The sequence below is a fragment of the Suricata suricatta genome, unplaced genomic scaffold, assembly GCF_006229205.1.
Source record: "Suricata suricatta isolate VVHF042 unplaced genomic scaffold, meerkat_22Aug2017_6uvM2_HiC HiC_scaffold_32966, whole genome shotgun sequence".
Lineage (NCBI taxonomy): Eukaryota > Metazoa > Chordata > Mammalia > Carnivora > Herpestidae > Suricata > Suricata suricatta.
In genome coordinates, this window is record NW_021879287.1 from 1 (window position 1) to 724 (window position 724).

At 47.0% G+C, this 724-nt stretch overlaps 1 protein-coding gene across 1 annotated transcript; it reads right to left on the minus strand.

Moving 5' to 3' along the window:
- Window positions 1-3: 3 nt before the first annotated feature.
- Window positions 4-657, minus strand: LOC115285010 (olfactory receptor 5L1-like; the record flags this gene model as incomplete). Its single annotated transcript, XM_029931431.1, has 1 exon — window positions 4-657. A coding segment is annotated over exon 1 (654 nt), but the record flags the coding sequence as incomplete, so codon positions are not given.
- Between the last annotated feature and the right edge of the window lie 67 nt (window positions 658-724).

The following is a 724-nucleotide window of genomic DNA, read 5'->3' on the forward strand; positions in this document are numbered from 1 at the left end:
CAAGTAGGAGGTGAGGATGATCACGATGGTGGTGAACTCATTGATGGTGGCCACAATGTATAGCAACAGTTCATTCATAGTGACATCAGTGCAGGCAAGGGATAAGAGAGGAGGTAGATCACAAAAGAAGTGGTCAATCACATTTGATCTGTAGGATGGGATCTCAAGCACTAAACACAAGTGGATCAGAGAACACGCCATCCCACAGATGTAGCAGCCAGACACCAACTCCATACAGAGATTCCGGGACATGGTGACCATGTAGAGCAGTGGGTTCCAGATGGCCACGAAGCGGTCATAGGCCATCACAGCCAACAGGAAGACCTCAGTTACCACACATGTGCAAAACACGTAGAACTGTAGCAGGCATCCCAGGAAGGAGATGGCTTTGTCTTTGCTTAAGGTATTAGTTAGCATCTTTGGCATGATGACAGTGGAGTAGCAAAAATCCACAAAGGACAAGTGGCTGAGGAAAAAGTACATGGGAGTGTGAAGGTGAGAGCTAGCCTGAATCACTGCAATCATGCCCAGGTTGCCCAGCACCGTGACTCCATAGATGAGAAGGAACAGCAGGAAGAGGAAGACTCTCAGCTCTGGAGCTCCTGCGAATCCGAGGAGAATGAACTCTGTCACCCTGGAGCAGTTTCCAGTGTCCATTTATGCCAGGTGTTGGGATTAGGAAAACAAATGATAAATTTTGTGTTTCTTATTAAAAAGGAAGAAA